The sequence below is a fragment of the Lates calcarifer genome, unplaced genomic scaffold, assembly GCF_001640805.2.
Source record: "Lates calcarifer isolate ASB-BC8 unplaced genomic scaffold, TLL_Latcal_v3 _unitig_5676_quiver_3485, whole genome shotgun sequence".
NCBI classification, from domain to species: Eukaryota; Metazoa; Chordata; class Actinopteri; family Centropomidae; genus Lates; species Lates calcarifer.
In genome coordinates, this window is record NW_026117662.1 from 1 (window position 1) to 14053 (window position 14053).

Here is a 14053-nt window from a genome sequence, read left to right on the forward strand (position 1 = left end):
CCCTCTGTTATCATTGGCTGATTCCTGTTTCATGTGACTTTGAAGAAATCACACAGCTTCTCTCAAACCATGACTTGCAAGAAATCAATGTCCCCACAATATAGGTGAACAAGGGAGTGTGTGTGTGTGTGTGTGTGTGTGTGTGTGTGTGTCTGTGTGTGTGTTGTGTGTGTTGTGTGTGAAAGCCAGAGATGTTCCTACGAAGCGATGGATTTATTTTAAGTCACATGGTTTGTAGAGAGGGAGGAACCTCGATATAAAACCAGTCTGATTTCACTGTTCTCCACTTTGCTGCAGAACTACAACAGGAGGAGGAAGATGGCAGAGCGACGCAGACGCAGTAAGGATGTTTCTCTTCTCATTATTCACTTTATTCAGTTTACTCAGTGAGGTGTGATGACTGATGGACTGTTGTTGTTGATCACTGCAAACATGGTTCTACTCTGTTTAGACTGAAGTCAGATTTTGTTTGAAGACGAGTCAGATAACAGATCATTATGTGCAGTGTGTCTGTACCACCTCAGAGCTGAGTTACATGACTGCTGCTGCTGCTTCACAATAAAAGCTTTCAACAGGCAACAGACACAGAGGCTTTTATTGTGAAGCAGCCAGAGGAGACGTGATGCAGTGCTGATTGTCCCTGATCATTAAAACTACAGTCAGATCGAGGGTCAGGAGACAGGTCAGTGTTTGAACAGATTCAGAATCAGTTAGTAACTAATGAGAGTCACTGTTTTCTAACCAGCAGTCTCAGCTGTTGGTTTACACACTGTTCATTCAGATGTCAGCTCTGGAACATGTCGTACATGATCTTCTTTATGTCGTCTTTTCTCTCTACAGGGAAATCCTGGTGGTGGCCATTCATTGAGTCTGAACCTGGTAAGAGCCACATCAGGTGATGCTGGTGCTGCTGCAGCGTTTTCTAACTGTAAACTTTGATTTTAGAAACTCAAACAAGAAAATTCAGCAGAAACTCAACAGAGTTTAAACTCTGAGTCAGTGTTACTCTGCAGTATTTTCATTTTACTTTGTGTTCAGACTTCACACCATGTTTACATGTTTCCTACATGTTTTTCTTGTAGAACCTGAACCTACGCCTTCTCCCAGTAAGATATGAAGTCTTTTTCCTGATTTCTCATTATTAAGACACAGTGATGATCTGTGTTGATGAACTTCTCCTCAAACATTTCCTCATTTCTTTTCAGCTTTTAAGGAACCCTGGAGGAAAATATCTTGGGGGTGAGTTTACTGACCCATGCTCAGTGCTCAGTGTTTCCCCTGTTGGCCCATATTGTGATGACGTCTGTAAAACTGTTGAAACTCTCTTCTCCAACAGTTTAACAGACGTCGTCTGTCTTATGATGGAGTTTTAGCAGTGAGGCTGAGTGTTGGCTCAGTGTCCAGCTCTCCATCACACCTCCATGGTGGTGACTCTGTAAAAGACCCTAAACTTTCCTGACACCACAGAGTCCTGCAGCCAGATGAGACTAAAACTGCATTTTAACACTCCACCACTCATTGGACCTGTCAGTGTGGAGGATGGTATATAAGAGAAGAAGTGCAGTTTTACCAGCTGTCTCCAACTGTTAACACATAACACACTGATTAATGTCTACACCACAACAAACTGCCCATCTCGACCAGCGAATACACTTCAGTTTATCCACAACCTGACGGCCATGTTTGTTTGTTGATCTCTTCAAACCAGTCAGCAGGTGTTACACCATGAAGAGTGGCCACAGGGGGGCGCTGTTGCATGGATGTCACCCTGTGCTTGTGGTTGTTGCTCTTAGTGTGATTCAGTCTTTAAACAGGTGAAAGAAAGAAAATGCACAACAGCATTGAGATGCTGAGTATTTCTGTTTAGCACAGAGTCACAGTTTCTGATGATTTTCACTCTGTTCTGCCACATTCAGCCTGTACCTGGAAATAAATACGTCACTCAGTATTTGTCAGGTGCTTTGTGTTGAGTGACGGTCATCAGACAGTGTAGCCTTTCTGTGCTAATGTCAGGTATTTAACCTTTCTCTCACCTGTTTCAAAGACTGACTGACTTTAATCCTAATGAACATCTGAGCAACAGCACCCCCTACAGTCTCACAGTTTCAATCACATTTAAAAAATAATTTAAAAGGTAAGTTTTCAGTTACGGTTTTCTTTCATGATACAAACAGAAAATATTTGATTTTGTGTTTTTTAAAATCAAATAACCCTTTTATCTAATTTTTAAAACTTTAGTTTCTGAAAGGAAACCAAAAAGTGCACACTGTTTTACTTTAACCTTTCTTTAGTTTGGTCATTTTGTTTGTTTTTGTTTATTTGTTTTACTTCATTTTTTTGCTGTCTTGTTATCAATGCAAGCTGATAAGTTGTTAAAATGATTAAATCTGAAATATCCATTTTTTAACAGAGAGAAACAGAGGATCTTCAGTATGTGCAGGAGTACAGGCCTGAAAACGGAGACATTAAACATCTGCGAATTCTTCTGTACGGGCCTGTCGGAGGCGGAAAGTCCAGCTTCATCAACTCTGTCAGCACCGTCATGCGAGGCAGGACAACTATTCCTGCTGCAGCCAGTGCAACCACCTCCGACACAAGCTTCACCAGACAAGTAAGAAAACTTTAGATTTGTGTTGCAACATTAAGCATGGCATCTTGTGATCAGGCTGTTAAAGAGCTCATGTTAGGTCAAGTCAATTTTATTTATATAGCGCCAATTCACAACGGAAGTTATCTGGAGGCTCTGTACATATAGAGCAGGTCTAGACCGTCGTACTCTTTATCTTATAAAATTTACAGAGAGAGACCCAACAGATCCACCATGAGCAGCACTAAGCAGCTGTGGCAAGGAAACACTTCTCCGCAGAACCGGACTCAGGGTGGGAGAGGGGGGTGGGGGATGGGGTAAACATGGTGAGGGAGAGGTAAACAGACAAGAACCAGAGACCGCATCAGGGTACAAGTAAGAATAAAATCTAAAAAGATGGCCTGAATCCCCATCCTGGTTTCCCATCATCCAGTGATAAGAAACCAATACAGAACCTTTCATCCCCAAACCAGATCACCCATGTGCACACTGAGGAGTACATGACCAAGTCAAAAGGTCAAATAACCAGTTCAGAGGATCAACTCTAATGGATGCCGGGCCATACTGACTGTAGGAAGAACAAAAAGGGAGGCCACACAGGGCAGGTATGAGCAGACGAGCCTCCCATCTCCACCTACCACCCAACTCCACTATCTGCAAAAGCAGGCAGAGTGGGAGGGGTCATCACACGCCCTGCCTTAAGATGGAGGTCTTCAGTAGTCTGCCAACCCCATCCATCGGACATCAACACTGGAACCTGTGTCTGACAAAGGTAACACAGAGCCCACGATAATGAGTCCAGGTTCTCTGGATCTCTCAGACCACTGAAACGTACCCATCAGACACATGACCATAACCAGCGTCAGCTGTAGATCTGAGCTGTGTCGGGCAGGGAGACAGGAGCCAAGGTACAGGTGTCAGCTGGGCCACCAACTGGAGATAAGGTGCAGGTGTCAGCCAGACCGTCAACTAGAGTTCAGGGAGCGGTGACTACAGAAGAAACTCTTTGACCAAAAACCCTCACGCTGGAACAGGTCAGCTGTGGTGGTCAACACAGGGGCAGCCGAGACTTTGATCCAAGAACTCATGCGTAAAGCCGACACAGGAAGAAACCGGATATCGACCAGGGTCCCGATGCTCTGTTCTGGCTAGGACAGATAACTCAGGAACTGATGAAACTTTGACTGGACCCATGACACTGGAACAGGTGAGATGTCAACCAGACCAGGTGACACAGGAGCAGTCGACTGGGCGGTCAACAGGGCAAATGAGGCTCGGGAGAACTGAGGCTCTGAGCTGGTGGCCAGCCCGGCCTCAGGATGACTGGACAGGAAGGGTTCGACACAACTGGGCACCTGAGACTCAGGGTTGCTGGGCAGTTGGGGTTCAGAGAGTCTAGACATTGAAGACAACTTAAAAGATAGTTAGCCAGGGGCTGTCACTCCTCCCCCCTTAAAATCAGTGTCAGCCGACCAATCAAATTTCACCTTGGCCTTGAGCAGTTCAGTGACAGGGAACATGACTGTAATGAAGAAACTGCTATAATAACCAACTAAAGTTCCTTTTGGTTTGCTTGGTGGTTGATACTCAGTGACTGTCCTGACCTTCACACAATCCTGTCCCACACGGCCCACAGAGACGTCTTATAGGAAACATAATCTGGACAACAAACACCTTGTCTGTGAACATTTTACTGATAAGTTCAGTATCATTGCTGTTGATATTTAGTTGTATATTAATGTAACAGGATTAGAACAATGTGTCTTGGACTGTGTGGCTTCAATCTGCTGCTTCTTTGGTGATTTTATCCACCAGAGCAAATGAAATATTCAAGGCAATTCAGAGTTCACTGAGCCGAACCCTTCACTGAATCACATGTACATGACACATCAGACTGGTCACTGGAGACACTGGATGTGTGTGTGTTTCAGTATAAAACTCATCAAATCAGAAAAGGAAGAGGAAACCCAAAGACATTTTACCCGTTCGTCTTCAATGATGATGGGGCTGGAGGAGGGGTCGGACTCTGGAGTTCGTGCTGACGACATCAAACTGGCCATGAAGGGACATGTGATAGAGGATCACAAGGTATGACTGTCACATTATTCAATAATGCCTCTTTGTGGATATTCTCAGAGAAATTCAGTGGACTAGTATATAAAGGTTTTTAAGGTTTACTTGAGTTTTAGCTGCAGATGAATCTATGAAATATTCTGTGTAATTTTGTTTCTGATGGGTGAGTAAAACCACTGATTAAACCGGTGGGTGCTCTTTGGAAAACTGCCTGAGCAGTAAGAAAGAGTTCAGACTCTTGGCAGATGTATTCCAGGTTTTATGGTCAGTCATAAATGTCCAGTCCAACCAGTGTCCCTGAACTTGAACCATGGTTTTGTGTTTATTTTGCTGTACATGTTCTTGTAAAGCACCTTAGTCTTTCTATCTACATCATGATGTAATTGTGTTTTCCACTGTTTTCCAGTTCAACCCAGCATGTCCTCTGTCAGATGAAGACCCAGGCTACAACCAAACACCTTCTCCAGACGACAGAGTTCATGTCCTGGTTTGTGTGATTTCTGCAAACTCCTCAGAGATCAAGGAGCCAATTCTGCAGAAGATGAGTAGCATCAGAGAGACAGCAAGACCTGGGTAAGATCAGAGATCTCAGAGGGTTGTTTCACAGAGGAGGATTTACTCACAGTCACTGTCTCTTACATGACTAAGGATTTATCAAATTAAATTCACCCAGCAGTTCCTCTGTGAATCCTTGTGAATTCATTTTCAGGTTCAACATTGGTTGACAACTAAAGTCTAAAGTCACTCAGTCTGGTCAGCTTCTGTTGTGTGAGAAGCAGAAACTGAAGTCTATGAAATGTAAGTTAAATGCATGTGACACATTGAATGAAGAGCCACAGCCTCCTGAACTTCACCTGCTGCTGACTCCAAACACTGAAGCTCCTGATTCACAACTATGAAGCAGTCACTGACAGTGAAGTTTCCTGCTTCCTCTCCAACAAATTAGCTCGTTCTTGAACTGGTTCAGTTCAGAGTTCTTGAAACCTTGGTTCTATCCAGTGAACCAGCCTGTGTTTTCCACCAGTTTTGAGTGAAACCACTATAATGTAGCCCTCCCACTCAACTCTCATTTGCAGAATTGTCATGTCTCAGGATTTGTCCTTTACCTCACACATAAAACAAACTTCTAGGACTGCCTTTTTTCATCTGCGTAACATCTCCAAAATTAGACATTTTCTGTCCCAAAAAGATGCAGAAAAACTAGTCCATGCATTTGTTACTTCCAGGCTGGACTACTGTAATTCATTATTATCAGGCTGCCCCAACAAGTCTCTAAAGACTCTGCAGCTGATTCAAATGCTGCAGCACTACTGAGGAACTAGGAAAAGAGATCACATTTCTCCTGTGTTAGCCTCTCTACATTGGCTCCCAGTCAAATCTAGAGTAGAATTCAAAATCCTCCTCCTCACGTACAAAGCCCTTAATGGTCAGGCTCCATCTTACCTTAAGATCTCATAGTCCCCTACAATCCCACCAGGACTCTGCGCTCCCAAAATGCTGGTTTACTGGTGGTTCCAGAGTTTCCAGGAGTAGAATGGGAGGCAGAGCCTTCAGTTATCAGGCTCCTCTACTGTGGAACCTTCTCCCAGTTTCGGTCCGGGAGGCAGACACCCTCTGCACCTTTAAGAGTAGGCTTAAAACTTCCTCTTTGATAAAGCTTATAGTTAGGGTTGGCTCAGGCTTGAACCATCCCTTAGTTATGCTGCTATAGGCCTAGACTGCCGGGAGATCTCCCATGATGCACTGCTCCTCTCTCTCTCTCTCTCTCTCTCTCTCTCTCCACTCAATATGGATTCATATCCCATGTTACATGTTACTAACTCAATATGTCCCCTTTCCTGTAGTATTGTGCTCTTCTGTCTCTGTCTCCTCTTCTATCTCTTTCTGCAGGTATTTCTTCCTCTGGAGCTGTAGAGTCTGATCTGTGATGACAAGTCTCCTGCTGCTCCTACAACTCCACTCAACACCTGCTGCTAGAATTAGAAATTACTTATACTGCTATTAGTTGTATTGCTATGTTAGCAGTTAATACTTTAATTATCACTACTATCACTACTACTGCTGTATTACTGGCCTCATCTTACATCTGATATGGAACCTGTGTTATGCTATGTTCTTCTTTCGCTATTCTCTACCCCCTCTCTCCCCCCCTCTCTCTCCTTCTTAACCCAACCGGTCGAGGCAGATGGCCGCCCACCCTGAGTCCGGTTCTGCTCGAGGTTTCTGCCTCTTAAAAGGAAGTTTTTCCTTGCCACTGTCTCCTAGTGCTGCTCATGGTGGGATTTTTGGGTCTCTCTCTGTAAATACCTATTTTAAAGAGTACGGTCTAGACCTGCTCTATATGAAAAGTGCCTTGAGATGACTGTTGTTGTGATACGGCGCTATATAAATAAAATTGAATTGAATTGAATTGAAATGGCAAACCCCTTTACACCTGTTAACACCTTAAGCATGGAAGGTGAATTGGAGAGAGTCTACTAACATATTAACTTTGGGATATATGTTAACGAGAGCATACGACCCTGCCTAGGGTGCAGAGAGGCCTGGTTAGCTGATTTTATAGCTAGACTGTCTATGTGAGCTTACAACGTCCCACGCAAACCTTTAACACACCATAGCCCTGCCAATACCACATTCAAACACAAATATACATTGCAACAACATGAGATGTTTATTAACAGAAAACCAATCACCCTTTGAAATGACCTGGTGACTCTATAAGTCAATAAAATAAAATAATAATACCTGGGCTTTTGTAAAACTCAGTTATGGTACCATGTCGTTGTACTCACTAATCCTTGGAAATTCAGAAATGGTTAGCAGCACTTTCCTCAAACCCTCTGTTCAGTGAAGAAAGGTGATATGAGATGGAGAAACCAGTCCTGAGGACATGTCCATGTGCAACAGCACGTCCTCTGGCAGCAGCGGAAGTCCCGAGCGCCCTCTACAGCAGCAGCAGTAGCAGCATGCGTGGCCGGCAGCATGTAGGCTTGGGGCACACTATGCAGAAATTCACAAAACTAATAAACTCACTATTCATTTCCCAGACACTGTTCATATTCTCACCAGTTCACATAATGTCCATACTCACCCAGAAACCTCGGCGCAAAATATTCTCCTCACACACACCGTCTCCTTCTTCTCCTCATTAGCGGGAACGAGGCTAACCAGCATTAATACACAACAGAAAATGGCGTCGCCGACAATTTAGTATAGTTTCCGGCTGAAACAGCTCCGAACATGGCTCACTCTTACATTTTGTGACGGGTAACACACAATAAAATACTTTCAAATACCTCAACTAGCTCTTTCGTTGTGTCTTATTCTTTCCCTCCTTTCTCCCGTTACTAGCCCGAGCCTCGTCTCCTTTCTTTTTTTAGTCCCACCCCTTCTCAGAATCCGGTAGGTAATTGACGCTCACCTTTGACAGGCACGGATTGGCTAATAATAGATTGACACTTGGTTACTCAATTAAAGAGGGAACATCATGAGACATTCACAGACCGTTAAGAACATGGGACATTTTACTACCTTCCCAAATAAAGTACCATTATGAATTTCTCCCACATTAATGCAAACTTATTTCACAACAGCAGCAACTTGACAAACGATATTTCAAAATATACTGCATACTTGTTAACCAAACACATGTTTAAAGAAACAAAATATTATCATTTGTAGCAGGGCACTACAATAATTATTCACAATGGGAACAGTGACCTGTAAAATAGGACACACCCACTGATGTCACCATGGTTCACACTTCACACACTATTTTTTGGTTCCAACTGAGAAGCAGCTTTTTGGGTTCCAAACCAATTTATTTTTTGGTCAAAATTAGGTGCATGAACCAGACCAGAACCACTTTAAAAGTGAAAGTAATGCCAGAATTTTGTGTTTATAATCCCAGTAATTATGTCTCTAATGTAAAACACCAGAGGGTTTTAGTTTCTATCTTGCCTCATGATATTCTGAGCTGCAGAGACAGAAGAAGATTAAAGGCATCAACACTGTCGGGATCTTTTAAAAAGCAGCTACAACCATCATTATGTGTTAAACTGTTTGACATGTGGAACATCTGGAAACAGCCGTCAGTTTAACCAGAGACAGTCACAGTCAGACAAACATTAGTTTAAAGACCAGGTCTCCAGTTCAACTTAAACATCTGAAGCATCAGATACCCTGAAACCAGATCTCAGTGAGCCTCAGCAGATCAGTCGTTAGTGAAAATAATCTGCAGCTCTACTCAGAACACTGAGCTAATCTCTGTGTCTGCAGGAATTCCTCAGATGGCGATCGTCACCAACATCGACACAGCCTGTGGTGAAATCGAAAAGGATCTGAAGAACGTCTATAAGAGCAAACACCTGAGGAAGAAGGTGAGTTGTTCTGTCGACGATGGTGTGATTGAGTTTTCTAAATGTTGTCTCCAGATGAGCAGAGGTCAGAACGTTGTTTCTTTAACATCAGATGAAAGACTTCAGCTCAGCTGTGGGAATCCCAATGAACTGCATCTGTCCGGTGAAGAACTACAGTGATGAGATCGAGATCGATGATGACGTGGACTCTCTGATCCTGAGCGCTCTGAGACTCATGATCCACTTTGGAGACGACTTCATTGAGGACATGTGAAACATATTTACATGTTCAGTGTCATCAGTTTGCTTTTATTGCAGCTGTCTGTGTCTGATGGGAGTTCATCCTTTCCTGCATTCACTTCCCACAGGGAGGACTGTACTGATACAGTTATACATACATCATGTAGGAGTGAGGTAACTGCACACTGATGAAGTCACAGATACAAAATATATTCATTATTTGACAACACTGATGGCAACATTTCAATCATGTTAACGCTTGGCTATTAAATATGCTGCTATTACTTATTTCAATTGTTTTTATTTAATTTCTTATGATCATTATTTTTGTTTTTTGCAGCGGTGGTTACAGATGTTTGTTAAAATGTTTAAAATGTTGCTTTCACTCTGAGTAAAGACGTCCTCATCAGTAAAGACAGTAAACACATGTTGAAGACACTGCTGCTGCTGGAGAACAGGTATGATTATAATGCTTGTGTTTGCTCTGAGAGGTCAACGACTCACAGAGTAATGTAAAAATGGAGCCACAGATCCTCATCACTGCTGTGCACCATTTCCAGAGCTCTGTGGTCCATGACTGATGATGGATCAATGGAACCCAGTGTTTCTGAGTGTAAGTCTTCTTTAGTTCTGTATGTATTTTATACACATTACCCTTTAAAATAGTGTCAAAGATCTACAGTATCATTTTCTCTTGTTTTATTGGCACAATGGAGCCACCAACAGTTCCTGTCCTCTGCTGAAACACATCACCTACAACAACACTGAAACAGTATAGTACAGAAAGGTCGTCTGCAGCTGGACACATCTGTTCGTTGATCACCCTATCAATAATAACAGAGGTGGTGTTTCCAATCAAACATATGTGCTGTTTCAGTTGTGTCTAACAGTCCTTTGAGGAGACAGGGTTGTTCAGTGCAGCTAAACATCACTTCACAGCAGAGTCTGTGTTTTCTGAACTGTCTGGTGTATTTAATTTGAGGTGTGAAATATCTACTAATACTTTGACCCAGTTTAGTTTAGAAACTGAATGAGACAGTTGTGACTAAAGATAAGAGAAGAACAAGGAGCCATGGAGATGGAAGGTCTGGATTATCAGTCAACTACACTGAGAATCCTTCATCACACTGAGGGGTGGTTAGGGTTAGGGTTAGGGTGTGGTGCTATAAACTCATGGGAGGCATTAAAGATGGTGATGAGATACAAACTGGTTGTGGCTTTGTAACATTTTATTTATGACATTATCACATCTAACATGTTCACCATGTCTAACAAACAGGAAATGACCTCCTCTCAGATCTCTGACAGTCAGTTTACTGTGTGTGATCTGATCAGTACAATTATTAAACGTGTCTGAGGTCATTCAGAAAGAGGTGAACCTAAACACAGCTCAGTGTCCACATCTGCTGCTCAGCTTCTGCTGTTGTATTTATAGACAAACACTCTCACTGTCGTCATTTTTTACTTTTGGTCATAGATTTACATTATATCACATCCAAAGTTTGTGATCAACTTTTTATTCTACTCATTTGAGGCATTGAGGCAAAATGTTCACTATCAACATGTTTTCACTAGTTTTCCAACAATATACTGACTGAACCATTTTCCTCTTTAGACCCTCAGCTCTGTGTTCAGGCTCAGAGGTTCAGGGACTCAGGATGTGACATTAATATACAGAACCAGTCAAAAGTTTGGACACACCTTGTCATTTGATGGTTTTTCTTGAAACAAAAAAGTCTTAAACAAACCAGAGTATGTTTTATATTTTAGAATATAAAGCCATCATCGAAGCAAAAAGTAGCTCCTTTAAAGAACCCAGTTGACTGTGATACAGATGTTTAGGTAACTAATCTTTTGTTAGAAAAGAAGCAAATATTGATACGACACTGGCAGATTCTTCCACTGTCTCATATTAGACGACATGCAGAGCAGTTAGAGGATGACTGGTGTTTAGAAAATCTGTTTGCTTACTGAAGGACATGCTGCAGGATGGTGATACTTGTCTGTTTGAATGTAGCTGCCTCTATGCCTTCATTTGTCTGTATTAAACACTTTTACAGTCACAGTGTGAATGAACTATCTGATTAGTCTTGTTGGCTCTTTTTCCTTGTTGTTTAAGAAGAGGCATATGGTTTCAGTGCTTTTTTAATATTTAACACATGGAATTCCTGAACTGAAATCAGTTGGTGTAGAGTATAAAATAAAAAGGTGCAAACTTGAAGATGTTGGTGATGCTGAGACTGAGCAACGGTTGATTGGTACTAGGTACTGTACTTAAATTCAAATTTTATGTACTGGATTATTTCTGTTTTACAACACTTTATACTTTTATTTAACCACATCTCAGAGGCAAATATTGATTTGCAGATGCAAACGTTACCAGCAAAACATGAGTGGTTTAAAAACTGTTAAATGTTATTATAAATTAAACATAAGAGATGAAGTTAAGTCTGTCTTCTAACAATAGTCAGGTGTCCACATGAACAGTGGAGTAGGTTTTGCTCACTGTAATCATTCCTCCCTGTCTTTCAAAGTTCAAAGTTGTGACGCTAAAATGGAAAGATCGTTGGAGATCAGGTAAAACATCATTAGGTCCATGTCAGTGATACTTTGACACTAGTAGGGACATGTTGGAACTGTCTGTATCCAAATCTACAGCCATGCATTAGCCTGTTTTCTGTGGACCACAGGCAGGCTGGGATTGTGTTAAAGTCTTCAGGTAACATGTCGTTCTGTTTGACACTGACAGTGGAGGTGAATGGAAATCAAAGAAACATTTTACATTCAAGAGACAATAATGAAGTTTATTCTCCTGTGAGATTTTTCCTTTGCGAACCAGTAACATCAGCACATGGAAGCATAATTTATCCAGAAGTTAGAATCAATCAACATTATTTGCTTATTCATGATGAAGTTTATGATTAGATTATGAAGTACACTGTTATCTAGACAGGTCCAGCGCTGGCTCTGATCTCATGTTGTACATTGGTTGTTGTACTTTGAAAACCTCAGAATGATTTTGTCATTTGCGCTGGGAATGTAACACCCAATACCTACAAATGAGATCCATACAGTGTATTAGAATCTGATGTGCAGTATAAATACAAGAAGAAAGACTTTTTCATAGTGGACTTGCCAACATCAGGTCTTATGGTTTTGTCATCTGGAGTCTCCACCAAGAGCTCCCAGTATGTGTGGTCTTCAGCACTTCCAGCCACACCATTCACACTCTCCAGGAATGGACCATAGTTTGGATCTTCTGTGTAGGTGAACCTGAACAGAATAACAATTTACAGCCACTATAACAGCTGCCATCAGCAGAGGCTGTACTCTTCAAATGTGGCTTAACTAATCAGGAAAACATGTTTAATCAGGTCAAAAAAAGGATCTCGACAATTCTCATCCAGCTAAGATTTAGCTTAGACTGATTAGTTAATCCTGGATGAAGTTATCCTGAATAACCGTGTGCTCATTTGGAAATAAAGGCTAATGTTTGACTGAGTATTTATATGATCCCACTCACATGAGGCAGGGTGGGAAACCTCCCAGCATGCACTGCAGTCCATGAGGAAACATTTCATTCACTCATTTGGAGCAGTTTAAGTCCCACTCCACTCCAACATGTTTTGTAGGTTTTTTTTTTCTTCAGTTGGATATTTGAGCTTTGATTGTGCAGAATGATGAAGTGATCAAAGTGTTCACACATGAGATCAATTTGTGACGTTACATCTAGTTTAGTTTACAGTCAAAGTGAACTGTTGACTGTTTCCAGCAGCTGCAGTGTTGAAATTAAAAATGTTTGTCTAGTCAGAGATTCCTTAATGAGGGGGATGGAGAAGATTTTAACATTTGTATGTCACTGACTTTATTTGTTCGAGGCCCCTGTCAGACACTGTTCCTACTCAAAGCTTTGTCTTTTGTACATTCTTTAATATTTTGTTTCATAACAGTGTATTCTCTGATAAATTATAACAAACTGTTGAACACCACCACCAAGACATGCAGTGAACAGAACTCTACAGACAGACAGAAATATTTACCCATGTAATAAAAGCTCAGTATTCTCTAGTCTGCACAGAGTCACTCAGCTCAGATTCAGTTCCTCCTGTGAAGGTTTTTCTTAAATAAAGTGTTTACTCACCTACAGTCACTGTGTAACTAACCACTGTCAGGTGCTTTTGTTTTTTAAAGTATTGTAATTCCAGCATTGCTGACAGTCATGTGTACAACAACTAGTTCTAGCTGGTAGTTGATTTTATGATCTTACTTAAAGTTTGCATTGGAGTTCATGAGTCTCTTCAGTGCACCCAGCAGGATCCCTCTGTAAACCACATGAGTGGTGTAAGTCACTGGTTTGGTGTTTGGTGACTCCACCACCACACTAATAGAAACTGGAGGATGGGCTGAGAGATAGACGACACTTTGTAAAGAGATTCTTTGAAATTCAATCCTAATAATACTCATTTGAAATAATGTTTTATTCGTGGTTTTGAAGTTTACACTCAGTCAGGGTCCCAGGAAGCAGCAGCAGCAGCAGCAGGGCTGCAGAGGACAGAGCAGGCATCATCATCATCAGCAGCAGCAGCAGCTGTTGGACAGTAGACTTAGCGGACTGTGAGCAGGATGGACCAGGCTTTAAATAAAAAACAGGAGAAATACAAAAGCACATTTATAGACATTGTATGACTAGTATTTCTCATACTTACCTGCTAAATGACCTGGTACGGCACCAACGGGGAACTTTGTGTGTTGTTGCCAGATTTCTCTGATAAACAGGAACGATGCTCGATGAACT

The 14053-nt window shown here is 41.7% G+C and overlaps 1 protein-coding gene and 1 long non-coding RNA gene across 2 annotated transcripts; both read left to right on the forward strand.

The window, feature by feature from the left end:
- Positions 1-186: 186 nt before the first annotated feature.
- Positions 187-1333, forward strand: LOC108875530 (uncharacterized). The gene is made up of 4 exons (XR_001959892.2): positions 187-340; positions 841-879; positions 1083-1106; positions 1206-1333. It is a non-coding gene; the product is annotated as an uncharacterized LOC108875530 (long non-coding RNA).
- Positions 1334-1421: 88 nt separating this feature from the next.
- LOC108875529 (interferon-induced protein 44-like) lies at positions 1422-9546 on the forward strand. The gene is given in 7 exon segments (XM_018664527.2): positions 1422-1427; positions 2411-2611; positions 4519-4586; positions 4588-4675; positions 5067-5222; positions 8911-9039; positions 9131-9546. Coding segments are annotated over 7 exon segments (810 nt in total). The 3' UTR covers positions 9293-9546.
- The last annotated feature ends 4507 nt before the right edge of the window (positions 9547-14053 follow it).